At 36.3% G+C, this 27,855-nt stretch overlaps 1 protein-coding gene and 1 long non-coding RNA gene across 2 annotated transcripts; both read left to right on the top strand.

The window, feature by feature from the left end:
- The first annotated feature begins 3,840 nt into the window (after positions 1-3,840).
- LOC122231360 lies at positions 3,841-11,656 on the top strand. The gene is made up of 3 exons (XR_006208563.1): positions 3,841-4,044; positions 8,333-8,393; positions 11,561-11,656. It is a non-coding gene; the product is annotated as an uncharacterized LOC122231360 (long non-coding RNA).
- A 1,088-nt stretch (positions 11,657-12,744) lies between these two features.
- LOC102952764 (NXPE family member 1) lies at positions 12,745-27,274 on the top strand. Its single transcript, XM_042958931.1, is given in 7 exon segments — positions 12,745-13,015; positions 13,460-13,568; positions 22,167-22,232; positions 26,199-26,397; positions 26,726-26,827; positions 26,829-27,135; positions 27,138-27,274. Coding segments are annotated over 7 exon segments (1,191 nt in total).
- Positions 27,275-27,855: the final 581 nt, after the last annotated feature.

The following is a 27,855-nucleotide window of genomic DNA, read 5'->3' as shown; positions in this document are numbered from 1 at the left end:
TGGCCACGCTGGCTCTCCAAGAGACAAGCCCACTGACTTTTAATGTTCCAGGCTTTGAGTCCCACTGGTTTTAAGAACTCAGAAAATTCGTCCACTCTAGTTTTCCAAGCCAAATGCTATGGGGATTCTTCTTCCCCATGAGGGCTTCCCAGTGTGATAATCTGTTTCTTTTTCCTGTGTCCCCAGCTCCCTCCCACTTGTAGATGGCCACTGTTGATTTAGCTTTCCACTATGTCTCCACTCTTCCTACTCTCTTCAATGTGGCCTCTTCTCTGCCTTCAGTAGTGGAGTTTGTTTTGCCAGTCTTTGGGTCATTTTCTGGGTTATTTACACTGATATGAGAGTTACCTAGTTGTATCCATGGGGCGAAGTGAGCCTAGGGTTCTCCTACACCATCTTCCCCAGAATTCCTATATAGGTTTACTTTGGGGCTCTCTATTCTGTTCCCTTCAGTGTTTCCATTCCTTACCAATACCACATTGTTTGATAACCGTAGCTTTATACTAGGACTTGAAATAGGGTAATGTGAGTCTTTAAACTTTTTTTTTTTCAAAATTGTGCTGTCTATGCTAACACCTTTGCCTTTCTATATAAATCTTAGAATCAGTTTGTCACTATATACAAAGCAACTTTCTGAGATTTAAGATTGCACTGAATCAATAGATCAAGCTGGAAAGAATTGATGTAACAATATTGAGCCTTTCAACCCATTAACTTGGAACATCTTTTTATTCCTTCCATCTGTGTATTGTAGTTCCTCATACCGATCGTGTACATATTTTTTAGCTTTATACCCAAGTACTTCATATTTTTTTGGTGCTATTGTAAATGGTATTTTTTTTATTTCAAATTCCAATTGTTAATGCTAGTATATAGAAAAACAAATGAATTTTATATCTTTCATATTCTCCCACCATGCTATATTCACTTGTTCCAACATTTATGTAGATTCTTTAGGTATTTTTTTTACATAGAATAACCATGTCATTTGTAAACAGTTTTATTTATTCCTTTCCAATTTGTGTGTGTATGTTTATTTACTTATTTATTTCTGCACTCTTGGACCTGAAAGAGAGCACTCTTTCCTGTTTTCAGTTTTGAAAGAAAATGTTCAATCTCTCATTATTAAGTATCACTCTTATTTTTTTACTCTGAATTTTCGTTTCAGGTGGGTCTTATATAGACCATAGTGTTGAATTTTGCTTTGTTAAACAATCTGAAAATAGGCTTTTGGGTTTTTTTTTTTAATTTTAGTTGACACACAATGTTAGATTAGTTTCAGGTGTATGCCACAGTGATTCAACATCTCTATACATTATGCTATACTTTTCACAAGTGTAGTTAGCAACTGTCACCATACAATGCTATTACGATATCATTGACTACATTCTCTATGCTGTAACTTCTATTCATTCCACAACTGGAGAGTGTATCTCCCACTCCCTTTTACCCATTTGCTCATTCCGCTACCCCCTTCCCTCTGGCAGCCATCAGTTCTCTGTATTTATACAACTGATTCTGCTTTTTGTTTATTGATTTTTTAGATTTCACATATAATTGAAATCATGTTATTTGTCTGAGTCTGACATACTTCACTTAGCATAAGTCCTAGGTCCACCCATGTTGTTGCAAATGGCAAGATCTTCTCCTGTTTTATGCTGCCTAATATTCTAACGTGTGTGGATAGATACATCCATTCATCTATCTATTGACGCTTTGGTTGCTTCCATATCTTGGCTATTGTAAATAATGCTGCCATAAACATAGGGGTGCATAGATCTTGTTGAATTAATATTTTAGTTTTCTTTGGGTAAATACTCAGCAGTGGAATTATTGGATCATATGGTATTTCAATTTTTGACTTTTTTGAGAAACCGCCATACTACTTTCCACCGCATCTGTACAAATTTACATTCCCACCAACATGCATGAGGGTTCTTTTTTCTACATCCTTGCCAAGGTGTTTTTTTGTTGTTGTTTTTTACTTTAGCCATTCTGACAAGTGTAAGGTGATATCTCATTGTGGTTTTAATTTGCATTTCTGTGATAGTGATATCACCTTTTCATGGGTCTATTGGCCATCTGGATGTCTTCTTGGAAAAATGTCTGTTCAGGTCTTCTGCCTATTTTTGAATCAGATTGTTTTTAGTGTTGAGTTGAAGTTCTTCATATATTTTGGATATTAACTCCTTTTTGGATATATCATTTGCAAATATTGAACAATCTGAAAATTGTTGTTAGGACAAATCCATTTATATTTACTGATGCAATTGATATGTTTGGTGCTAACTTTGGCATTGTTTTATGGTATAATTATATATATTTACATCTTTATAATATCTATTTGCTCTTTTATTTTTGAATATTTTTCTGTTACTTAGAGATGTTTCTGTTTTTGTTCTAATGGTTACTTTTATTCCAATCCTTGTGTATAACCCTTTTTGTCACTTGGTTAATGTCTATTGGTCCCTTACCATCAGCAATATTGAAATTAGCTAGTAACATCATTTTTTCCCAACCCTGACTCTTCCTTATCTGACTTGAAGTAATATCCTTTTACTTCAGTTAATGACTCTCAGCTACCTAATTCTGCTTTTTCCATCTCTTCCCATTCTCCAACTTTTTTATAGTTTTACTGCAATTACATTAGAATACATAGCCATTGCATACCATACCCTATATCATGTAATCATTAGATTTATGTCTGTGAGTAAATATATATTTTTTCTTAACACAAATCGTTATATCAAATTGTCCAGTCATTTTGGTTATTTGAAGTTCACTCTGTTTAATAAATTCCTTAGGAAAGACCTTAAGGGAAATAGTTCCTAAATTATAATGTGTTAAAAGAAATTGTGCTTTTTAAATTGAAAGTCAAATTGTTTTACTTTAAAATTTCTGGCTCATATTTCCTTCCTTTGAGTTTCTTAAACATTTTACACCATTGACTTCTGGTGTAAATTGTTGATGTTAAAGAGCAAAGAAAAGACAAACATAAAATGAGATGCTACATAAGGAACAATCTACAAAAAATGTATAATAATCACACATTTGGATGATCCTAGCAAGAACAGAATTATAAGCTAAAATTGATATCACCACAGCCATAGTGGGAAATTGTATTATATCTTTCAGAAACTTATAAACCAAACAGACCTGAAGTTAATAAATGTATATAAAGTCTGAATACAATTCATATGCATAACCTTGATCTAATAGAGAAACACTGAGAAGTGGGGAGGCAATTTAGTAAAGTGGATTAAGGAGTGTATTTTTATTTCAGATACTGTTTTTTGTTGTAATTCTGTTTGGTTCTTTAATATTTCTGTCTTTGCCGAGATTCCTTATTTTTCCATTCATTACAGCATCTTTACTTCATTGAGCATAGTTATAATAGCTGTCTCAAAGTCCTTGTCTGATCATGCCAACATCTAGATTATCTAAGGGTTGGCTTCCATTAATTGTCTTTTCTTTTCAGAATGATTACATTTTTTCTGGTTCCTTCAGTGCTGAGTAATTTTGAATTGTATCCTGGACATTGTGATAGTTATTTTATGGAGACCTAGATTCCATTTTACTCCTCAGATTGTGTTGAAATTTTTGTTCTGGCAATCAATTAACTTGGTTCAACTGAAACTGCAAATACTGTTTCACCTGTGGTTGGAAGTAACTCAAATCTCAGGTGAGTTTTTTGGCTTTAGCAATAAATTGCTTTGTGTCTACCCCAAAGGCATGCTTCAGGGATCAGTAGAGATTTGAGTACCATTCATACTCACAATTTGGGGCATGCCCTTCTCTGGTTCTTACTGTTCTGGGATTTCATTCTCTTTCAGTGACTGTGGTTGCTGCAGACTCTGCTCTCAAATTGTTGAAGCCATTTTAAAAAATAGTAGGTTTCTATTGCATTTCAGTACTCCATGCTTCTCTGTAAACTGTTCTCAGGTGAAAGCTTCAGAAACAGAAAACTTGCCTTTTCGTGGCTCCTTCTTCCAAGTTTCATCTTTCAAAATTTGCCTGCCCCTGTTCACTCTACATAGCCTTCAGGTACTTGCTTTTAGTATTTTCTCAGAGTTGATTATTGTTATCTGAAGGAAAGTCAATCTATCTTAAGCTACATGGCCATATATGATTTTTTTGTTGTACTTTTTTCATTCATTCTCCATACTCTCATTCCCTTTTTCCCATGGTCACCCATTACATACTATTATTCCTCATAGCATTCCAGTTTTTATTCAACACATATATTTAGGCATGTATGTGACCTTGAAAGGCATACAGTATTGTGTTAGTATTTTTATTTTACTTACATAAATGCTTTAATTTTTTCATTCAAAATTATTCTTTGATGTCTAATCACATTGCTACATGTAAATATAATTCATGATCTCTGAGAGCTGCATGTATTCTACTGTATGTACATGCAAAGTGTAACTTATCTATTCTCCTAAATGAAATGCATCTCTTTCCTAATGTGCTCAATAAGGTGATAAACATTTTGTCTATTTTTCTGCTGAGCTTACCGACATGTTCTTTATTTTCAGTAGTAACTCTTACATTCTACATAATAATTCTTCATTAGTTTTAAATGTTCCATATATATTATCCCAGTCTGTCATCAGTGAATAAAACTTTTAACTTTGAGTAACTGAATATATAACTACTTATAGTTTCTGTTTTGAGATCTTTTTAAAAAATACTTCCTAATTTGAGATCATAAAGAAACTATAAACTTCTTTATATTGCATTTTCATTCATAGTTAGGTTTTTATTTCATTTGAGCTTCTCTGTATGCAGCATGAGATAGGAATCTTTGTTTTTTCCAATTTGTCACAAGTGAGACAACTTTTCCATTATGGTTCACTAAATATAATTTTCTGATTTGTGATGTTACCAATGACATATAGCAAACTCCCATCTATAAGCAGGTCTGTTTCCAGAGGACCTATTCAATTTGATTGGTTTATTTGATACTACAATACTGTTTTATTACTATAATTTATGGTAGGGGTAGTCATATTTTTTAAATGTTTCCCAGGTATTCACAGACTATTACATTCTGCAAGATTTTACAATCAGGTTTTCTCTCCCAACCCAAGAAAATCCTCTTGGGAACTTAATTCAAAATACATAGAATTTTTTTTTTTTAAACATGGACACAGTTGGCAGATTTATTCTTTCTGGTTTCAAGACTTATATAGTGGCGCCTAGGTGGCTCAGGTCACGATCCCATAAGATAGATCCCTGCATCAGGCTCTGTGCTTATAGTGCGGAGGCTGCTTGGGATTCTCTCTCCCTCTCAAAATAAATAAACGTGGTTTTTTTAAAGCCTTCTTATAAAGCCACAGTAATTAACACAGTGTGGTATTGGCACAAAGGCAGACATAAAAATAAATCGAGCAGAACAAATAGTTCAGAAATAAACATTAATATACAGGACCAATTGATTTTCAATTTAAGTGCCAAAGAAATTCAGTGGTGAATAATCTTTTTAATAAGTGGCCAGAACACATATGTATATCCATCTGCAAAAAATGATCCACAAACATTCCCTCACACCATAAACAAAATTTAACTCAAAATGGGAAAAAAGTTGGTAAATATAAGTGAATGATTGCTTCAAAAAACAAAATATGCTGTTGATTTTAAAATATACATAGAATTAAAATACTAGACAAAAATAACAAAATACAAAAAGGGTAAGTAGTGTTAAAGAATTCTAAGTTTCTATCATAATCAAGGATGCAAGGTGTAATTTTTAAGATAGCCAATAAAAGATACTAAGATAATGTAAAACCCTTAGTTAAATAGAGGAATAAATGGAATAATTTAAACTATTTGATTAATCAGGTCCCTGGGTGGCTCAGTTGGTTAACTATCCAACACCAGCTGAGGTCATGATCTCACGGTTCATGAGTTGGAGCCCCGCACAGGGCTGTCAGCACAGAGCCCGCTTTGGATCCTCTTATCCCTCTTCCTCTTCTCCTCTCCCACTCGTATGCTCTCCCTCTCTCTCAAAAATAAACCTTTTTTAATTTAAAAAAATACTTGATAAATCCAAAAGGAGGCAGTAAAATAGGTGGGTCCTGTAGGGAAAAAAAAGATTAAATATACTAAAATCCAAGATTTGTCTCACCATATTAAAACAATAAAACTTTTATGTTGATTACAAGTGCCGTATTATAAAGAACTTAATGTTTGAAAGTAAAAGAGGGATGTATTTACCATTTCTCCTCCACCCCCAAAATAAACCAAAACACTAACCAAAAAGAGAGGCAAACCAACAAACAGACTCTTAACTATGGAGAACAGATAGTTACCAGATGGGAGGGGGTGGTGGGAGATGGGGATCAAGGAGTGCACTTGTTGGGATGAGCACTATCCTGAACACTTGAAACCAATATGATACTGTATGCCAACTGACTGGAATTTAAACAAAAACGTTAAAAAAAATGCTTCTTTTCTCAAAGCCTCTTTTGCCTTTCGTTATTGTAACTACACAAGCTTTTTTTTAGTTTATTTCGAGAGAGAGGGAGAGAGCACATGTGCATGCATGCAGGATAGGAGCAGGGAGAGAGAGAATCCCAAGTGGGCTCCATGCTGTCAGCAGAGAGCCCAACATAGGGCTCAAACCCAGGAACCATGAGATCATGACCAGAGCTGAAATCAAGAGTTACCTGCTAATCAACTGAACCACCTAGGCGCCCCCAAACAGACCTTCTTAATGATAATATACCAAGAAAATATAATCAGGAAGATAATATACTCAGATAATCCACCAAGAAGTTATAATGATGCATGTACTAATACTATGACCTCAAAATATATAAAGCAAAAATTGATAAAAATAGAGACAAATCTACAGCCATATTAATAGACATTAACCTCTCTAAGTAATTTTTAACAAATGAAACCTATGTGAAACACAATTGTGAACTGCATATTCTTGTAGGTGCACCTAGATCATTCATGAAATTGGACCATAGCCTTCACATAATGCAAGTCTCAGTTTCTAAAGGTTAAAATTGTTGAGCGTATGCTTTCTGATATAGTGAAATTAGACCAGAAATCAAAAACTGTAAGTAGAAAGGGGCACCTAGGTGTTTCAGTCAATTAAGTGTCCGACTTCGGCTCAGGTCATGATCTCACTCACAGTTCATAGGTTTGAGCCCCTCATCCAGCTCTGTGATGACAGCTGAGAGCGTGGAGGGTGCTTCAGATTCTGTGTCTCCCCAACTCGTGATCTCTCTCAAAAATAAACATTTTAAAAAAACTTTAAGTAGAAAGCCATCAACAGTTTGAGAACTAAATACATCAAGAGAAATACATAGAATTTTAAAGTTATTTAAGGGAAAATTAACAAATTTATAATATTAAGCCACCCTATTTTTCAAAGTGTTAGAGTTTTTCACTCAGGTCTTTTCAAAATGCCTCCATCAAGTTCAGAACCTACCTTCTATTATATTGTTTTGGTGATTATTACTGGTATAGGTAAGTGCTATTGATTTTTGCAAGTTTATTTCGTATCCAGTTCCTTACTGACTCTCTTAATGCACATAATTTTCTATGTTTGGTCTTCTTTGTGGACAATCACAACACCTGCAAAAATAAGGACAGTTTGCTTTTTCCCTTAAAATTCTCATACCTCTGATTTTTTGTTTTATTCAGGGTTTCTAAAATTGCTAACCTCTTTGTCTTCTTCTGACCTCAAAAAGAAGGTATTTAGGGCTGTGTGGGTGGGTCAGTTGGTTAAATGTCCAACTTGGGCTCAGGTCATGATAACACAGTAATGTAATTGGAGCCCTACATCAAGCTCGGTGTTGACATCTTAGAGCCTGCTTCAGATTCCGTGTCTCCCTCTCTCTTCCCCTCCCCTACCCCACTCACACTCTGTCTCTCAAAATTAAACATTATTTTTAATTTTTTAAAAGTATTTAACTTTTTAAATTGAACTTTAATGTTACATTAGTTTCGAAATATAGCAAATGTGATTTTGGCAACTGTACTCCTAATTTGAGAACAGTAAAAAACATGAAATGTTTGTCTTTAAACCACTAAGAATAAATTACACTGTAAGATTTTTCTCTCTGGGGCCATTTGTTAATCCTAAATTAATACATAATTGACCATGATGAATAAACACACATACATACTCAGGCTACATCTGTATCTACATTGATGGATATAAAAGAATCTTAAAGCCATGTTCAACATATTCAGAAGGGAAGGAAATAGGCCTATATTTTTCTTATATTGTGCTTGTGAAGTCTTAGCATAAAACATATTTCTAACTCATAATATTAATTGGACAATTTTTTCTCATTATGTAACCTAGGGATATCTGCACCCACTGATAAAATAATCTCAGCCTGTGACTTCTAGAAGTGGGGAAAATGGTAACATGTTTATCATTATCACAATTACATTATTATTACTGTGATTATTATTTATGTGTATTGAATGGTTATTCTCCATCCAATTTTTCTATTCCCTTTTGTGCAAATTAAGGTTTTTAAAATTTTCCAGAAGTACATGAAAAGATTCTTGTTTGGGGTTTTATTTATTTGCATCTCTATTTCTTCATTGATCTTGTCAGAGGTTGAATCTTGGGTTCCTTTAAGCTTTATTTTTTATAACATCTCCTTGGGTTTTTGTTTGTTTGTTTGTTTTTGTCCCTTTTGGTTTGCTCCACTGCTTTCTACCAGCCACAAGGATTTTATTGATTGTTGCTGGGGTGGAGACATATTTTGGTTAAGCTTTATGTGTGTTAACTTTTTTTTTCTTCTGGTTTGTTAGTGTACAGGAATGTAAAGATTTATGTAATTTTCTGCCCTGCAACTTTAATGAATTCATTTATTCTGTTTGGGCTTTTTTCTTTTTTTTTTCACAGGGTCTATTTCCTCTATACAGTCATATGTCATCTGGAATTAGTTAAGGTTTTACTTCTTCCTTACCAATTTGGATGCATTTTATTCCTTTTTCTTTTCTGATTGTTGATGCTAGAACTTCCAATAGAAGTGGTGAAAGTGGACATGTGTGTCTCGTTCCAGATCTTAGAGGAAAAGCTTTCACGTTTTTACCACTGATTATGATGTTAGATGTGGGTGTGTCATATATGACCTTTATTATGTTGAGGTACGTACTCTCGACATCCACTTAGTTGAGAGTTCTTATTGTGAACACAAGTTGAATTTTGTCAAATGCTTTTTCTCCATCTGTTGAGATCATATAATTTTTAATGTTTTTGTTATTGTTAATGTGGTATATTACATGGATCACTTTTGGATGTTAACTCATCCTTGCATCCCTGGAGTAAATCCAACTTGTTCATGGTGAATGATGCTTTTAATATATTACTGGACTCAATTAGTTGCTGAGAATTTTGGCATCTATGTTTATTAAGGATATTATGTAGTTCGGCAGATTTTTTTTATAGTGTCTTTAGCTGTGATATCAGAGAATAAATTTGGCATCACAGAATAAATTTGGAAAATTTGTAAAGAATAAGTATTAACCCTTCTTAAAATATTTGGTAGAATTAGCCTGTGAAGCCATCTGGTCTTGGACTTTTGTTTTTTGGGGAGATTTTTGGATTACTGATTCAATTCTGTTACTAGTAACCAGTCTGTTCTGATTGTCTATTTCTTCCTGATTGAGTCTTGGAAAATTTTATTTTTCTAGAAATTTTTCCACTTATTCCAGTTTCTCAGCATGTAGTTTTTCATAGTAGTCCTTTATACTCCTTTGTATTTGTGTGCTGTTGGTTGTTATTTCTCCTCTTTAACTTCTGATTTAAGTCCTCTTTTTTCCTGTTGAATCTGGCCAATGGTTTATCTTCTTGAATTTACTGAGAATTACTTTGTAGCCTAACATGTGATCTATCCTAGAGAATTGTTCCATATGCATTTGAAAACTGTACTCTGCTGTGTGGGGATTGGAATGTTTTGTATATAATTGTTAAGTGTATCTGGTCTAATGTGTCATTCAAAGTCAGTGTTGTTTTTAATTGACTTGCTGTCTGGATGATCTATCCATTGATGCTGGGATGTTATAGTACCCGACTATTATAGTATTCTGGTCAATTTCTCCTTTTATGTCTGTAATATCACTTTATATATTTAGGTGAGTCCATGTTTGGTACATAAATATTTACAACTATTTATACTCTTGTTGAATTGATCCCTTTATCATTATGTAATTTTCTTCTACCTCTTGTTACAGTCTTTGTTTTAAAGTCTATTTTGTCTATTAATATTGCTACCCTGACTTTTTGTTTCCATTTGCCTGGAATATATTTTTCCATTCCTTCACTTTCTTTCTGTATGTCTTTAAGGCTGAAATAAGCTTCTTGTAGGCAGCATATAAATGGGTCTTTGGGTTTTGGTTTTTGTTTTATTTTTTTAATCTCTTTAGTCTCCCTTTGTCTTTTGACTGGAACATTTAGTCCATTTACATTAAAGTAATTATTGATAGGTATGAACTTACTGCTTTTTGTTAATTGTCCTCTCGTTATTTTTGTAGCTCTTCTCTGGTCCTTCTCTTGCTTCTTTCCCTTGTGATTTGAAGGCTTTATTATTATGGATTCCTTTTTCTTTATTCTATATCTATTAGAAGCTTTTATGTTTGGTTATAATATAGTTCATATATAGCCCCTAAGTGTATAGCAATCCATTTTAAGTGGATGGCCACTTAAAATGTGTTCCAACTTAAAAGCACTATATTTTTCTAGGTCTCTGAAAGTTTAATATATATTTCACATCTTATTTTCTGTAGCTCTTAGTTATTATGGATATAATTGGTTTCACTACTCATGCTATCAACATTCATATGTTATTGATCTATCTTCATTATGTTTCCTTTTGCCAGTGAAATATTTTTGTCATAATTTTCTTACTGTACTTATGGCCCTTTGTTTTCCCCTTTGAAAAGTGTCATTACTATTTCTTGTAAGGTCAGTTTAATGGTGATAAACTTTCCTACAATTCTGAGTCATTTTGCCGGTTAGAGTATTTTTGCTTGTAGGTATTTTCATCATGTTGAATATACCATGTCAGTCTAGTCGGGTCTGAAACATTTCTGTTGAATCCCTTCTAGGGTTCTCTGTAAGTAACTAAGATCTCCCTTCACCTTTTTTTGTTTTTTGACACTTTAATTATTATGTGTCTTTGTGTGGACATCTTTGTGTTCATCTTGTTGAGTTTTCTGGTCCTTAATATCTGTTTCATTGCCCAGGTTTTCAAGTAAATTGTATGCCCCTCTCTTTCTCTGTCTCCAGAGGGGTCTGTAATGTGAATGCTACTATACTTGACGCTGTCCCAGATCCCTGAACCTATTCCCATTGTTTTCTTTTTGTTATTCAGCTTGGGCAATTTCCTGTCTTCTAGATCACTGATCCATTCTTCATCCTCTAATCTGTTGATTCCTTCTACTGTATTTTTTGTTTCAGTTGTTATTCTATTCTGCTCTGATGGGTTGGGTTTTTATTTCTATCTCTATACTAACTTTCTCACTCCAGTCCTGTGAGCATCTTTTTGACGGTTATTTTGAATTCTTTCCCAGGTAGATTACCTCACTTGTTTGTTTGAAGCAATTTCGTCTGCCTCTCCGTATTAGGTAGGTCAGCTCTATTTCCTGTTCTTGAAAGTAGCAGCCTTGTGTAGAAAATGTCCTGGGAGGCTCAGTAGATTCTGATCACCAGGGGTGACTCCTGCATGGGCTGCATGTGCCCTCCTGTTGTAATTCAGCAACTATTGGGGGGTGGCTGCCGTCCAGCCCACCAGCATGCCCCCAGTAGTCATGGCTATCAGCTTGCCAGGAGGTGGGGTTAGCTCCCAGCATAGCTGGCTCCCTTCCCCCACCACTATGACAGGAGTTATTATGAAAGGACACCTGCAGTGGGGGGCAGCTTGGGTGATGTAGATCAGCACAAAAATACCAGGGTGGGGTGAGAACTAGTAGCAAGGTAGATGGAAAGTGCCTGAACTGCCTCCTGCAAGGCTAGGCTGAAGGAAGGAAATGGCACTCCCTGATACTCCCAAAAAAGCTCCTACAGATTTCTGCCCCTCCAGCACATGTCCTAAAATTAGTCAGTGAGCCTCCTTCACATATAATCCAGACATGTTTCAAAGTGCTGCTTCTGTGCAAGTGATAGAGTGTGCTTGTCCTTTAAAAGAGGAGTCTTTATTTCCTATAGCTCCCTCAGGATCTGCCAAAGCCGGACATTATGGGTGCTTATCTTTTTAGTGAAAGCTTTCCAGGGCTGTGGGCACCTAATGTGGAGCTTGATCCTCTTGTTCTTCAGGGAGTAAATGCACACCTGTGATATTTCTACTGCAAGGGGTCACCACATTGGGAGTTTGGTTCACGACCACCTCCCTCCCCCTCCTATTCTTGTCAACGTGACCTTCTCTTTATACCTTCAGTTGTGGAGATCTATTCTGCCAGTCACAGGTCATTTTCAGAGTGAGTTGCATTATATGTAGTTATTGCCTCGGTGCGTCCCTGGGAGGAAGGGAGCTCATTTGCCATCTGCCAGACCAATAATCTTTTAGATTCAATATATTTACCCACAACTGTTCAAGCCTTCCATAAAATATGGAAGTTAAAATATATACCGCAGAGAATACTGATGAATAATTAATTGACTCAGGTGCATTTACTCTTCCTTTACTTATACAACTCATATCCTGCCATAACTAAGTTCTGTTAGTTCTACCTCAATCTAGTTGTTTTTTTTTTCTTTTACCTATGTCTAATAGTCTTTTACTAGTCAAGAAGAGAAGTGAAGAATCCGAGCTCAATTCCTCCTGCAGACACAAGGCTGCAACGGCATATAGTATACCTCATTCTGAGAAAAACCCGAAGACTGTGCAGGACAGCTTTTCCACAGTTAAAGATACGAAGACAAAGCTACATCTAGAAAGGTACAATGGGCAGAGATGCAGTCCTGACAAAACCCGCAGTGACCAACCAGCAGGAAGGATATCACAGGGGTGGAGGTCCTCCCTGAAGGATGAGGGTTTGAAGTCCCTCATTGGGCACCCTCAGTCACAGGGATCTGCATTGGCTCAATGAGCCCATAACATCAGGCTTTGAAAATAAGCAGGGGGTTAACTTCAGTAAGAGTGGAGGGCTATCAGAAAGAGGGATATACCCTTAAAGGGCTCAAGTACAATGAGACCACAGAGGCAGCAGTTTGAAAAGTGCCCAAGCTACACATGTAGGACATTTATAGACTAGGACATGTGCCAGGGGGCAGGAACTATCTCCAGGTACAGAAGTGCTGGCAGGTACCACTTTTCTTGCCCCTCTTGAGCCTAGCTGGCCTGATACAGGTAGGTGCCAGTTGGTCATTCGACATCTATCCTGTGGACTTACCATTGCAGGTGTTCCACCCTGCCATGCCTTGGGTCAACCCGGTCCAGAACCAGCACCACTCCAAAGCAAGTCTTGCCCTAGTGAGAGAAGGAGGCAGCCCTGCTTACCACCAAACCCGTGGCAAGTTGTACCCAGGACTTTCACCCAGCTGCAAACATAGGAGACACCACTGGAACATCTGGTTCTACTAAACAGTAAGTACTGCACTAAAGGAAACCCCAAGATTTCTTCTATATAGGGCCAGTAACGTTAAGACCAGGAGACGTAGCTGACCTAATACATAGAGACAAACAGAGTCAGACAAAATGAGGAAAAAGATGAGTATGTTCCAAATGAAAGAACAACACAACTTCAGAAAAACAATTAACAATATGGAGATAAATGACCTACCTGATCAAGAGTTCAAAGCAATAGTCATGAAGATGACCACCATACTTGAGAGAAGAGTGGATGAGCAGCTTGAAAACTTCAGCAAGGAAGCAGAAAATATAACCAATCAGAGCTGTAAAGTACAACAACTGAAATGAAAAATATAGTACAGAGAATCAACAGCAGATAACAAGATGCAGGACAGATCAGTGATCTAAAAGAAGAAACCTCTAGGACAACATCAAGGATAATGCAATTCACATAGAAAACTTAAAGAAATAATCACTGAAAACTTCCCTACACTGGGAAATGAAACAGACATCAAGCTCCAGGATCGACGGAGAGCTCCAGTGTGAACCCAAAAAGGCCCACATCAGGACAGATACTAATTATGACATAAAAATTAAAGAGAATTTTTAAAGGAGCAAAAGAAAAGCAATTGCTTACTTGCAAGAAAACCCATTTTAAGCTTTAAGTTGATTCTTGAGCAGAAACTTTGCAGGCCAGAATGCAGTGGTATGGTATATTTGAAGTACTGAAAGGAAAAAACCTACAACCAAGTATACTGAAACCAGCAAGGTTAGCATTCAGTATTGAAGGAGACATAAAGAAGTTTCCAGATGAACAAAAGTTAGAGTATATCACCACTAAAATGGCCATATATTAGACTTCTTTGAAAGGAAAAAGCCAATAGAGAAAAAGCAGACCAAAAATACCAATTTTATATAGTTAGTTAAGAGATACAAAAAAGATAGGAAATATTTCATATACATGGAAGAGGGAGTAAAAAAATAATTCTTTTAGAATGTGTTCAAACTTAAGCAACAGTCACCTTTACATGAAGTGCTATATGCATAGGATGTTATATACGAACATCATGGTAACCACAAATCAAACTATAAAAGAAAGGAATCACAAGGGAAGAAAGAGAAGAAAAAAGGAAAAGAAAATTAACAAAATGGGAACAAGCACATCTATATTAAATAATTACCTTAAATGGACTGAATGTTCCAATCAAAATAGACAGACTGAATGGATTTCAAAAAGAAAAAAAAAGATCCACCTATAGGTTGTTTACAAGAGACCCACTTCAGACCCAAAGACACATACAAACTGAAAGTTAAGGAATATATAAAGATATTCCATGCAAATAGAAGCAGGGGGGAAAAGCCAGTGTAGCTATACTTATATCAGACATAATAAACTAAGAAAAAGACTATAGCAATATACAAGGGCAATGAATAATAATAAAGTGATAAACAAGAAGATACAATTGTAAATATCTGTGCACTTATCATAGACGCACCTGAGTATATAAAAAAAATATTAACAGACATAGGGGAGAAAGTGACAATAACACACTGATAGTAGGGAACTTGAACACTCCACTTATAGCAATAGAAAGATCATCCACACAGTCAATAAGAAAGAGTGGCTTTAAATGATACATTAGACCAAAGGAACTTAAAATATACACATAACATGCCATCCACAAACAGCAGAACACACGTTCTTTATATACACATAAAACACTCTCCAGGATAGATTATATGTAAGAACACAAATTTAAATAAATTCAAAAAGATTGATCTTTTCCAAACACAATGGTATGAAACTAGAAATCAATTACAAAAATAAAACTAGAAAAACAAGAAAACAGGGATGTTAAACAACATACTACTAAACAACCAATGGGTTAATTAATGGAGAAAACAAGAAGGAACTTAAACATGAGGACACAAATAAAACTGGAAATATCATGGTCAAAAATCTTTGAGACACAACAAAAGCAGTTCCTAGAGGGACATTTATGACAATAGAGCCATCAGAAACAACACTTAATGGAGTTAGAAAAATAAAAAACACACCCAAAATTAGTAAAAGGAAAAAAACAATGAAATACTTTAAAACAGAGTTCATTATTTGAAAAAAGAAACTGGGGATAAAAAAATGAACTCTTACCATTTGCAACAATGTGGATGGAACTAGAAAGTATTATGCTAAGCCAAATAAGTCAGGCAGAGAAAGACAAATAACAGATGATTTCACTCATTTGTGGAATTTAAAAACAACAGATGAACATAAGGGAAGGGAAGGAAAAATAATATAAAAACAGAGAGAGAGGCACACCATAAGAGTCTTAAATATACAGAATAAACTGAGGGTTGCTGGAGGGGAGGTGGGGGGAAGGATGGGCTAAATGAGTGATGGACATTAAAAGAGGTCACTTTTTTAATTTTTTGAGGAAACTTCAGACTGTTTTCCAGAGTGGCTGCACCAGTTTGCATTCCCATCAACAGTGCACAAGGGTTCCCCTTTCTCTACTGTTTCCTGAGTTGTTAATTTTAGCCATTCTGACCAGTGTGAGGTGGTCAGAATTGGTTTTGATTTGTATTTCTCTGATGATGAGTGATATTAAGCATGTTTTATAGGTCTGTTTGCCATCTGGAAATGTCCATTCATTTCTTCTGCCCATTACTTAACTGGATTATTTGGGCTTTGGGGGTGTTGAGTTTGGTAAGATCTTTATAGATTTTGGTTACTAACCCTTGATCCAATGTGGCATTTGCAAATATCTTCTCCAATTCCATTGGTTGCCTTTTCGTGTTGTTCCCAGCAACTGCACTACTAGGCATTCATCCAAAGGACACAAAATACTGATTTGAAGGGGCACACTCATGCCAATGTTTATAGCAGCACTATCCAAATTATGGTAAGAGCCCAAATGTCCATCAAGTGATGGATTAAGAAGATGTGATATACATATATATCTCACACACACACAATGCCAAATGATGAAAAAGAAAGAAGTCTTGCCATTTGCAACAACGTGGATGGAACTGGAGGGTATTATGCTAAGCGAAATAAGTCAGAGAAATAATATCATATGATTTCACTCATGTGGAATTTAAGAAACTCCACAGATGAACATGGGGGAAGGGTAGTAAGAATAAGATAAAAACAGGGAGGCAAACCATAAGACTCAAATATAGAGAACAGAGGGTTGCTGGAAGGCAGGGTGGGTTAAACGGGTGGCGGGCATTAACATGGGCACTTTTCAGGATGAGCACTAGGTATCATGGAAGAGATGAGTCACTGGATCCTACTCCTGAAACCATATAAAGCACTTGACAAAATTCAGCATTCATTTATGATAAAAACTCTTAACAAAGTATGTGTACAGGGAATATACCTCAACATAAGAAGGGCAGTACATGACAAATCCTCAGCCAACATCATACTCAGGGATGAAAAACTAAAGCCTTTCTTCTGAGATCAGGAACAAGAAAAGGATGTCCAGCTTCATGTCTTGTATTCAACATACTACTAGAAGTACTAGCTGCAGCAATTGGAGAAGACTAAGAAATAAAGTTATCTAAATTGGTAAGGAAGATGCAAAACTGTTACTATTTCTAGATGACATGATACCATATATGGAAACCCTAAAGATTTCAACACACTGTTAAAACTAATGAATTCATCAAAATTCAGGATACAAAATTAAGAATATAATCCCACTTAAAATTGCATTAAAAAGAATAAAAAACCTAGGAATAAATATAACCAAGTTGGTGGAAGACCTATACTTGAAAACTATAAGACCCAGAGGAAAGAAACCATGCTCATGGTTTGGAAGAATTAATATCATTAAACTGTACCTTCTACCCAAAGCAATCTATAGGTTCCATGCAATCCTGATCAAAATACCAACAGTTTCTTTTCCCACAGAACTAGAACATACAATCCTAAAATACTCATGGAATTACAAAAGTCCCCAAATTGCAAAAGCAATTTTGAAAAAGAACAAAACGAGAGATCTCAGAATCCCAGATTTAAATATATACTACAAAGCTACAGTAGTCAAAAATATCAACACATATCAAGGGAACAGGGTAGAGATTCCAGGAATCTACACATTTATGGTCAATAAATATATGACAGAAGAGGCAAGAATATACAAAGGAGAAAACATAGTCTCTTCAATAAATAGTGTTGCAAAAACTGGACCACTTTCTTACACCATAAACGCAAGATGGAAGATATGAAACCACAAAACACTTAAAGAATAACCTGGACACTAGCCTTAGCAACATTTTATGGACATCTCCTCAGGTAAGGGAAACACAGCAAAAATGAACTACTGGAACTATGTCAAACCAGAAGATTTTGCCCAGTGATGGGAATTTTGAACAAAATGAAAAGGCAACCTATTCAATGGGAGACGATATTAGTAAATGATATATCCAATAAGGTATTAATATTCAAAATATATAAAGAACTCACACAACTCAACACCAGAAATAACAACCTTATTTTAAAAATGGGCAGAGGACTTTTTTTTCGACAGTCATTTTTCAAATAAGTCAGACACATGAAAAGATGCTCAACGTCACTCATCATCGGAGAAATGCAAATCAAAAACACAATGAGCTATCACCTCACAGCTGTCAGAATGGCACTGAGACAAGAAACAACAAGTGTTAGCAAATATGTGGAGAAAAAGGAACTCTAGTGCACTACTGGTGGGAATATAAATGCATCCTGTAGGCAAAAACAATAGGAAGATTCCTTGAAGGTTAAAAATAGTAATACCTTGGGTCACCTGAGTGGCTCAGTCCATTGAGCATCTGACGCGGCATAGGTCATGATCTCGTGATTTATGTGTGTGGGCACTGCATCAGGCTCACGGATGTCACCGTGGAGCTGTCTTGCCTCTCCCACCATTGGTACCCTCTCTCTCAAATAAGCTTTAAAAAAACATAGACAAGCCATCCAGTAACTATACTTCTGGGTATTTACCTGTAGAAAATGAAAACCCTCATTCAGAAAGACATATGCACCCTTATGTTTACTGAAACATTGCTTACATGAGCCAAGATGTGGCTAAGTGTCCATCAATTGAAGAATGGATAAAGAAGATACAGGGTACATACAAAATAGAAGATTACTCAGCCATGAAAAAGAATGGAATATTGCCATTTGCATCAACATGGATGGAACTAGAGGATATTATGCTAAATGAATTAAGGCAAATACCGTATGATTTCATTTATATGTGGAATCTAAAATATAAACCAATAAAGAAAAGCAGAAATCGACTCAGAACTATTGGTTGCCTGAGTAGGGATAACCGTAACACATAAAGGGGATTAAGAAGTACCATCTTCCATTTATAAATAATAATAGTATAACAACTTTGTATAGTGACAGAAGGTTTACATTGACTGTGGTGAACATTTTGTAATGTACAGAAATGGCAAATCGCTATGTCATATACCTGACAGAAATATAACAATGTATATCAACTAAAGTTGAAAATAAATATTTAAGATATTTACATGTCTTTCAAAATTATCAGTTTAAATAATACTGATTATAGGCAAATAAACATTACAATTCATAACTAAAATGACTTGAAGAGGTTCATTTCATTATGTCACATACCTGGTAATGTCAGCTTGGGTCTGGTCTAAACTTAGTGATCTCATTCTATCAATGGAACACTTCAATGAAATCCTTATACCCTGAACTATCACTGATACTGTTAAAGTCACCAACAGAGACTGAGCAAAGAATAAAGGGAATCAGAGAGAAACTAGACCCGCTGACCCCACTCAGATCTTTCACCCGCATGAACACCACCCCTAGTGCTGCACACAGCACCGTTCTCCACGGTGGGGGGAGGGGGCAGTTAGACATCCTAATGGAGGTGAGGGACCCCTGGGGATGCAGGAAGGAAATTGGTGGTGATTCCCGGAGGGCTGGGATCTGGGATATGCTCTCCATCTCAAAAAGCAGGCACAACACGAATGGAGGCAGACTTCAACAACAGCACCTACCTTGTCAGCTTCAGTCTGTTCTGGGAAGGCCAGGTCTCCATCTCTCCTGATCATCCACCCCAGTGAAGGAGTATTCTGGAGGGCAAGGAGCCAAGGCTACGACAGGGTTATTTTCAATGGTAAATTTGTTACTGGAACTACTCATGTCTTCATTGAATTTGGCCTGACCCCAAACTCACGTATGAGCTGTGGGAGTACTTGTATACCCAAGACCAACAAGCCTTCTACTACCTGAAACCTCAGCACACACACTGTGAGGCTCTGACTCACAGGGCCACCAGGAATTGAGAAATGTCTTATCCTGCTGTGAAGGAAAAAAGCCTTTTTGTACACATCAATATACTTTTAGATAACCGGGAAGTTCTGTGGGCAGAGCTACATTCAATTAATATTGAACATAACACTTTCAGATAGCTGTCCTACTCGATATGTGGAGTGTTTAGGAGACCTCTTTTTATGATTTCCACTCCCAAGGTTGGCATTCTCACCAAAATGTTCCTGCCCAAAGTGGAACTCCGTATTATATGTACCTGTACTTTCCCATGAAAACACACATCCTTTACCACAGACCTAGGTCTTACAAAATATGTTCAGTGTAAAGGTATTCTGATATGTGTTTAAAATGTTATGCCAAAAAAAAAGGATTCTTTGATGAAGTATGGAACGTCCATGTACGTTCATCCCCTATATCAAATTGTGTAATTCTACCTCTTAAATATCTTTTGCATTTATCCACTTCTCTCCAAGCCTAGTGCTGCTGAGTTCAGATCATCATCATCTCATCTAGATTACTTGTCACAGCTTCCCTCCCACCAACTTTCCCCCCCTAATCCGTTGTCTATACTGCATCCTAAGTAATCTTTCCAAAAATCCAACTTCTACTGGTCATCTCCATTTGATCTCAAGACCAGATATTCCTCAGCATGTACTGCTCAGGCTGAAGGAGTCCATACTCCCCAGGTTGCAATGGAGTGATTCTTAAAATCCCTCAAACAGCCCTCCACAAACTGGGTTGAAAGCATATTTCTCCTATCAGAGCTGCATCAAGGCCATGCCTTTCTTCCCTTACTCACAAACAGATGCTCACTTCCTGGCCTCCTGGATCTCTATAAAGCTGGAAAATTTCATTGCTTAGAATGAAGTATCAGGGTCTCTTCATAAGCCACTTTGCGAAGGGTAACTAGGTACCACCACAAATCCTTGAACTTGGTCCAAGCCCTGAGAAAACCTGTCAGTTCCAGACTCCTTTGCTCCTTTAATAACTTCCTGTAAGTTTCAAGGGCTCAGTCCATTTCCTCTTTTCATTCCTGGGGATTCACTTTTCCTAAAGTTGATGACAGACTGTAATGTTAGCTTCTCAACAACACCTTTCTTGGTGTTTTTCAAAGTCAAGTTTGCAGTTTTCCTCCCTTACACTTTCAAAAAATATGCTGAGAGGAAGTAAAGTATGGATAGCAAACACAGAAAAACAACACACATTTCAGGTCTTACGTACTTTTCCAGGTGTTGATCTGTAGTCTCTGAAAGAAGTAAAAGTTCAATTGGGTTTCTGGTCTTTCCCTTTTATCTCTGATGGTGTACCTCACCAAATCTTTTCCTACCCACTAACCATCCTGAGGCCTAAAGTCACAGTAATGGATGAAAATGTGATCTCTTCCTTTTTCTGACTTGAACCTAAGGAGTCATCCACAGCAGAAAATTAAGTACCACTTCTATCCATTGTACCTAGCACCTGGATCCCCGTTCCCCCTTTATCCCCTTTCTGCTTGCTATCACTTACATACACATGTACACAGGTTTGAAACAGTGAGTCAAAGGGAGGATAAGAGCTTTGAAGCAGGAAGGTAGTCTTTCATCAGCTGGAGGAAAGAAATACAATGTACATTGATTCATGCATCAGACTAAACACCACTTTCTGCCAGCCACTTTGATAGATAATAGGGAAATAGCAGATCAGAAAAATGCATTACCTTCCTTGATAAGGTTTACGATTGTCAGAAGGCAAATTTCTAGGAAAAAATGGGAGGTAAGCACAGCAAGAAACATGTATAAAGAAATAAGCAGCAACCCTGTGACAAAAGGTCTGCAGACCATGCTAAAGAGCCTGAACTCCTCAAGGAAGAGGTTGGGATTTTAAAGAGTAATGAATACAGTTACATTTGCAACTAGAAAGGGTGTTCTGGAAGTTGTGTTGAAAATTTAGGTGGGGTAAAACTGAGACAGCTTGGTTAATTAGAGGCCCACATTAATCCAAGAAAAATATTACGTGAACTTCAAAAAATGATGTGGAAACGAGAGAAGACAACTTGCATATCAGGTAAATATTTTGAATCACAAATTTCGAGGACACACTGATTGCATGTGGCAGATGAGCAGAGTGGCCCTGGACTTGACATGCTCTCAGACAGGGAGAGAGTTTTCCAAAATGCTAATCCACATACAATGCCCAATATATGCAAAATTCACAACAATAATAGTTGTCAGTTGTAGAAAATTTTAAGTTATTTCTTACAAGCAAAAGAGTTCTATTACCTGTATTGTGTGGACAGACAGAAGGCCAATTTATGATCTTATTTTTTGAAGGTCCAATGTGGCAGTTGAAATGATGAAACCTCCTAAAGTCATTGACATCTCCCAGTGTAACAGTAAGTTTGCTCTGTCCTATGGTAGGTGGTGCTTGTCCTGGATCTTCCAAGAGTCATTCTTACACAGGGGGATGGTGATCAGTACCAGTCCTAGTAATCATGGATGTCCTGGAGCTCAAGTCCTAGCAGGTGTCTGTGGTATCAATCACCTTGTATTTTAAAGAGAGAAATCAGTTCAAAGAAATTATTTCCAACTTGTTTTATAGCAGATTTCATAGCCATTTTTCCTAAAGGGGAAAGTATCAATATTCTACATTCATATTTAAACATGGTAGCGCATCTCCTAGAGTTGGTGATTCTGTCTGGGGCACTGTGCAAATGTCTTTGATGGTTACCCACGGCTTCAGAGTTGGAACATTTTGGTTTGGTTGGCCGAATTCTCTGTTGGCATAACTTCCTAACCTTTAGTTTATGCACTTAGCAATTTTATATGGAGTTTCCATTTTATTAAATGTGTTTTAGTGGCAACTGTAAAGCCATGTTACTTAGAATAATGTTTATACTAGGCTTTAAAATAACTTTCTTTAAAGCTTATCTGAGTTTACCAATAACATTCATTTTGAGATTTATTTCAACTAATGATTTATTGCCTAATATTTATTCATGTATTCTGCAAATGTTTATCAAGGTTCTAATAGATATGAGGCATTATGGGCAAATGGAGAAAAATAAATGTTCAGCAAGTTTGCAGTCTGAAAGACATTCAATGTAGCAATTCTATAAAGAAAGTAAAAGGTAGAGGGCTTATGTTAAAGTTTATATTTGACTTAGCCCTGAAGGATATCTGTAGACAAAGAATGAGGCAAAAGAGAAAACTCATAAGGATCATAAGTAGGATTTCCAGGCTTAGCAAATAATAATCTAGGATATAATTTAGATTTGAGTAATTTTTAATTTTTTATGCATATTACATGAGATAAAGGGTAAACACTGCATGGGAAATTACTAAAAAATTTATTGTTAAAAATAATTCAAGTTTAATTTGGTATCAATAGGCCAATGGAGTGGAAGTATTTGAGGAAATACAGCAAAGGAAGAGACTAGAAAAAAGAAACTAAATCATGGAGGTTCTCATATACTATGCTGAGAACTTGAGGGTTCATTCAGAAGGCTTTTGAAAGCTACAAAAATCAACTAAGGAAGAAAGTGATACAATCCACTTTGTGCTTTAAAAGGCCATTTCACAAATTTAACAAAATGTGTATGACCTACAGAAAAAATGTTTTAATGTTACTAAGGGATATAAAATAAGGGTGGTTTTTTTTCTTCTATTTATATAAATTTTGTTGTTGGACGGGATGATTTGATGTTGAAAAGTGTCATAGTGGCTTAAAATAATACAAATATATCATCTTGCAGTTCTGTAGTTCAGTAGTCAAATATCTGTCTCACTGAGATAAAACAAAAGTTGAGCAGGGCAGCATTCCTTTATGGAGGCTGTAGGGCAGAATCAGCTTCCTCACCTTTTCCAGCTTCTAGAGGTGCCCTTGTTCTGCACAGCCCCCTTCCTCCATTTTCCAAAGCTACAACAGTAGGCCAAGTCCCCCATAACATCTTTGTGATCCACTCTTCTGCCCTCCGTCTCCCACTTTTGAAGACTAATGAGATTTAGGTTGGTCCCACCTAGATCATCCAGGATTATCTCTCATCCCAAAATCCATACCTTTCATCACATTTGGAAACTCCCTTTTGCCATGGAAGGTAACACATTCACAGGTCCCAGGAATTAGAATGCAGATATCTTAGCAGAGGGGGGGATGCTAGTCTCCCTGCCATAATCTTTAATCAACAAGTCTAATGGAATCTTAATAATTCTGGAGTAGGCTTAACAGTATATTGATAATAATGTTAAGTAAAATAAACATTAAGACTAATCATAAGAAAATTTGTCGTAGGGGCACCTAGGACCTCATTGGACCTTCAAGAGTCAGTTGAGCAACTGACTCTTGATTTTGGCTCACGTCATGATCCCAGGGTGGTGGGATAGAGCCCCACAACAGGTCTACCCTGAGCATGGAGCCTTCTTAGGAATCTATCTCCCTTTCTGTCCCTCTCCTGCTTGTACTTTCTCTAAAATAAATAAAATGAAAAAAATTTTTAATTTTAATTAAAAAAATTCGTTATATATTTGAGATAGTCTTTCAAAGCACTTAGTTTGACACATGGCAAAATGAATACTCTGACACACATATATTGTACAAGATATGGTTTACAATAATAAGCACAAAGGCTATATCTTCCTACCAAAGTATGCCAGTACATTAGGATTATTAAGATTCCAGGGTTATGATCGTCAGTCATCCAGGCGCAATGCTATCAAACCTCATAGAACCCCAAACGTGTCACACTGAAGTTTTGATATAATTATAGGATTATGGAAACTCTCATGAGCAAGCCTAATCACTATGACTTAACAATTCTTTCAGGTAATCCTGGAATAGTTCAGAATTTTCCAATTCTTCCACTAGCACCATTTTTCCACTTTGTCTGTAGGTTACAAACACAGTACAACCATGCTTATGAATATTCTGTGGAGACAGACAGCCAGAGACTGCAAGGCCTCTGGGGGTGCTAAGCATACAGAGTAAAGCAAAGACTGGGTGTGGTCTTCCACTTCCCATTCTCCCTTCCCTCTGTGGTAATAAAACACTGCAATTTTAGCTAGGCCCGTGATCACCCAACTACAGGCTGTCTTCCTTGAAGCTGGTGGTAGCCATAACTAGATTTTTGACTGGATTATGAGTGCAAGTGATATGGGAAACTTCTGGGTCATGCCTTTAAAAGTAAAACACCTTGACCTCTGCTTCCTACCGGCTGAACTCTCAATATAATGCTGAGAGATGAAAGATCCATGTTAGACGATGAGACTGAAGTCATAAGTTAAGAATAGCACCTCCATTGTGACGGTGGTATCATGGGTGCATGCATATGTTCAAACTCGTTCAGCTGTGTACATTAAATACATGCAGTAATTTGTATGCCAAGTATATCTCAATATAGCTATAAAAAATTAAAAAGTTAAGATTATCATACCTTCTCAAAAAAAAAAATTAGCAGAACAAGACAGAAAGTGTCCTTGAAAGCATGCAATGTCATATCAGCCCTAGCTTGCTCAAGTTAGGACTGTTTTGTGAGGGATAAATAAATGTATATGCTTAAGTCATTATTATTTGCTTTCTAGATAATACAGAATATGATATCAGTATAGAAATGCTTTGTAACAAACCTAAAATACAAGGCATGAACTCAGTGGTGGGGGAGGGGGGCATGTACTGAGTGAAAAGGAAACAAGACAGGTAAAATATCTGAGGATTTTCATTATGCCATAGCAAAACTTTCAGTGCATTGCTACCTGCAATGCCTTGGAAAGCAGACTATGTGCCAACAGAGCCTCTAAATCTAATGGAACTTGCTGGAAAATCTCAGAATATTGCTTTGCACTGTCGGCTGTATGTTAGTTTTTGTGAAATCCTATCTAAATATATCCATTCAAGCTACGTATTTCATAGTGTTTGGACTTTTTAAAATGCAGACATACTATATTTTAAGCTATTTTTTTAACAAAAAAAAATATTCCTATAAAAATTTCATAGAAAAAATAAGACCACTGCTTCACTAATGGAACAAAGGTAAGTAATTTGGTGCAATGACACCAACTGTCAGATCACTAATACTCAGGTTAGAGACAAAAGCCTAAGTCACTAAAGAGTCTGCAGTGATGGCAAAACTTCAAAACTTAGCTAACAACCAGATTTGGGAGAAAACGAACAAGGAGGAGTCAAGATGACTCAAAATCTCAAAGAAATGCATAGAAGTGGCTAAAACAAAGCTGGTGATCAAAGAATAGTAGGAGGAAGGAATTAGGAAACAGGAGTATGAGAAAGAAATCAAAAAGTGAAGGACAGAGAAAGATTAGATATTTAACTTACGCCAATAAAATCACTTACCACAAGTGTCTCTGTTATTAGAGTGAAAAATTAAAAGGATAATGCCAAGTCAGAATGAAGACTCCTGTCCCTGGTGGTTATACTTCAGAAGGAAGGTGGATTACATTTTGTAACCAGATTCAGTTAAATACAATGGAGATAAATGGCTCTTTGAAAGGAACATTCATTTATCTCCTGGGAGACTCTACCTTGCATCACTGGATCGAATACTTATCCAAACTTGTAAAAAAGTATGTAATTATGTTATATTATTTCAGAAATTCAGGCTGATATTAAAGTACTATTAATGAGATCTCTATTCTCTCACTTTGATTGTCTTATTTTCAACTTCATTTCACTTTCTAGGTTTGAGCCTTTTAATTTAAAACGTTTTATTCCCATTTTCACAAGAAATGGTGTTTCTCCTTATGAATTCCAATGAAAACTTTACATTTTGATTGATATTTCACACATACGAACAGATAATCTACCCCAAAGCGTAGGATGTTCCAGTAAGAAATAATCTAGATGGAGGACTATTTTAAATGATAGAATAATCATTGCCTTCAAGTTAAAATTTTATTTTTTTATAAACTTTTTTCATCTTCCTGGAACTGGAATTTTTGAGAAGCATTTATTCTTGGGTGCAGAAAGACACATTCAGATTCAGTGGCAAAAAACATAGGTACTCTTTTGTCACCCTTCAGCTCTACTCTGGGATAGACGAGGGTTATATTCCTCAGGAAAATGATGGGATATCAGATGACAAAAGCACAGCCATCGTCATCACACGTGGCCAACACTTCAGGCCCTTCCCCATTGACATTTTCATTTGCAGGGCCATGAATGCCCGAGAAGCTATTACACTACTATTCCTAAGAAGCCCAGCCACTAAAGTGACCTTTAAGACAGAAAACAGGAAGATGCACATACACACAGTCAGGTTTGGAAACTTCCGTGGTTACATTCAATATCGTACCATGAGGACGTTTTCAAAGATCTCGGTGTGTATGTCACTGATGCCTGGGACATGACTATTACACAAGGCACTAATAGTGTCTACCCACATGACTATGTAATTAGAAATCAGATCAACATGTTTTTAAACTCCGTTTGCTAAAGCATAAATATACAAAACCCCTAGAACCAATCTCTACAAATAATTCAATTTGTATTGTCAAAGAATCCATCTGGACAGGGGAAGGACATTTAAGAACAAACACAAACAATGTAGGATGCAAAGCCAAGAAAATCAGACATGAAGAATGATTATACCGTCCCTGGAGATTGTCTACATGTGATAATAAATGTTCATATTCCTTAAGCAGGTTTGGGTCATACTTTCTGTTACTTGTGGCTGAAAGCATCCTAACTTGACACTTTATTAGGGTAAAAGAGAATAAACATGTGATCATCTTGATGGTCTAAAACATACATTATCTAACATTTTCTGTAAAGGACTAGATAATAAATGTTTTACACTTTGTAGTCCATTCATCTCTCACAACTGCTCAATTCTTCCATTGTAGGGTGAAAACAGCCATAGACATGTAAATGAATGAGTATGGCTATATTCCAATAAAACTTTATGACAACGAAAGCCAAATTTCATATAGTTTTATTCTTTAGATTTTCTCCCAGCTTAAAAAAAAAATGCAAAACTATTCTTAAACTTCCAGGGAAAATGGCAAAGTAGAAAGA

Source organism: Panthera tigris, chromosome D1, assembly GCF_018350195.1.
Source record: "Panthera tigris isolate Pti1 chromosome D1, P.tigris_Pti1_mat1.1, whole genome shotgun sequence".
Taxonomy (NCBI): Eukaryota; Metazoa; Chordata; class Mammalia; order Carnivora; family Felidae; genus Panthera; species Panthera tigris.
This window is presented reverse-complemented; position numbering and strand designations above follow the sequence as displayed.